Source organism: Galeopterus variegatus, unplaced genomic scaffold (assembly GCF_000696425.1).
Source record: "Galeopterus variegatus unplaced genomic scaffold, G_variegatus-3.0.2 Scaffold1626, whole genome shotgun sequence".
NCBI classification, from domain to species: domain Eukaryota; kingdom Metazoa; phylum Chordata; class Mammalia; order Dermoptera; family Cynocephalidae; genus Galeopterus; species Galeopterus variegatus.
In genome coordinates, this window is record NW_007727737.1 from 222124 (window position 1) to 223798 (window position 1675).

The 1675-nt window shown below is 29.3% G+C and overlaps 1 protein-coding gene across 2 annotated transcripts in view; it reads right to left on the minus strand.

Moving 5' to 3' along the window:
* KLRF1 (killer cell lectin-like receptor subfamily F, member 1) overlaps nucleotides 1–1675 on the minus strand; it is a 20680-nt gene that overhangs the window by 11942 nt on the left and 7063 nt on the right. Inside the window, exon 3 of one of the 2 annotated variants that reach the window (XM_008578072.1) lies at nucleotides 1304–1456. The exons of the other annotated variant lie outside the window; for it this stretch is intronic. Within the exon in view, the coding sequence (XP_008576294.1) occupies nucleotides 1304–1456 (153 nt within the window). The remainder of the gene's footprint in view (nucleotides 1–1303; nucleotides 1457–1675) is intronic. 2 annotated transcript variants of the gene reach the window in all.

Sequence of the window (1675 nt, forward strand, 5' to 3'; positions counted from 1 at the left end):
GAGAGAGTGGAGAATAATTTGCTTATTGGGTATGGGGTTTCTTTTTGGAGTGAGGAAAATCTTTTGTGACTATAAAGATATGGTAGTTGTGCAACATTTGAATGTTCTAAACACCGTTAAGTTCTTTACTTTCAAATGTTTATCTCTGTGAATTTTACCTCACTTAAAAAAAGAATAAAAAATAATCAGAAATAAATATCTTATAATTTAATACATAGTATTTAGAGCTGTTTAATGAATGTTTCATGGTAGTATATGATTCCATGTTTACCTACCAGTGCTGCCTTACATTTGAAAAGGTCCCATTACAATGATACCCATCAAAAAGACAGACATTACAGATTGTCAGACAGTAAAATATGTGGTAAAACTACAATACTTCAATTGGGTTGGGAATTATAGATGTAAAACAGACAGATAATCCAAGAAAGAAAGTGACAACAAGAAGACCATAAAATACATGAAATTTTCATATGTGACAGGGGGACTGTTGTACACAAACTAGTGGATTAGAGAAAATCTTCTGATAAATAATTATAACATAAATTTGTCTGGATATTCATGTCAGGTATCATACAATAAAATAAATGTCAAAATGCTCAAAGATTTAAGCATTAAAAAATTAAACTAAAAAAAGAAAGTAAAAGGTTTTCAAAATTTTGTATGATTTTCAAAATTCTGTGTGATTGGAATTTCTAAGCCTAAAAATCCAAGCTTAAAATTATAATGGATAATTTGTTAAAGACAATCACTTTTATCCATTTTGTATTTAAAAAATGGAAAAAGAAATGACAAACAAGAATTGTAATTTACATACTGCCTTTAATAATAACTAACTTTTCACATTTATATTTGTCAACTTGGTTTTAAATTTCTGGAGAGTGCAGCCTATATATATATATATATATATTTTTTTTTTTTTACAGTTTTCTTCCACTACAAAAAATTTAAAATACCTGAATCAAGTTTTCGATGAAAAGTAGATTTACATCATACCTATATTTGTTAATATAATCTACTGTGGACCTGTTCAGTGGAATATACTGCATGCTATTAAATGGCTAGAAGAGAGGAGATCAAATGTCCACATCACAAAGAAATGACTAAGTTTTGCAATGATGAATATGCTAATTACCTCAATTTGATCATCACACATGTGTCAGTGCATTGAAATATAAATATGTACCTTACAAATACATATTATCAATATGCTTCAATAAAAAAAATATTTTTAAAAAAAATATTTTTCAAATTTAGAGTCTGAAAGGTTAAAACTAGTAGAGAGCAAAGCCTTGAGACATACCTGTGTGGTGTGCAGCTCCTGAGGCACACTGGCCTGGGCCCTCACCACTATTTCCTCTTGTGCCATTATTCATGTTCAAATTTCCAATTTCATCATGCTGGGTGATATTAGAATTATTTGCTTTATGGCATTTTAGCAACACTCCCTGAGAAACTTCAATGCAGAATTATTTTAAGGTTAGGTAAATATCTTCTCTATGCAATGTCTCAGAAATAAATTCTTTGGGATGATGCTGATGATTGGAACAAGAAGGAATTGAAGGGATAGCTCCCTTTAAAATTCTTCAAGTCTACTTAGTAAAAATTAATTTTAAATATTACATAATCAATTCATGTATAGAACACATATTTGTTGAGGGTTTATTCTGCTCCA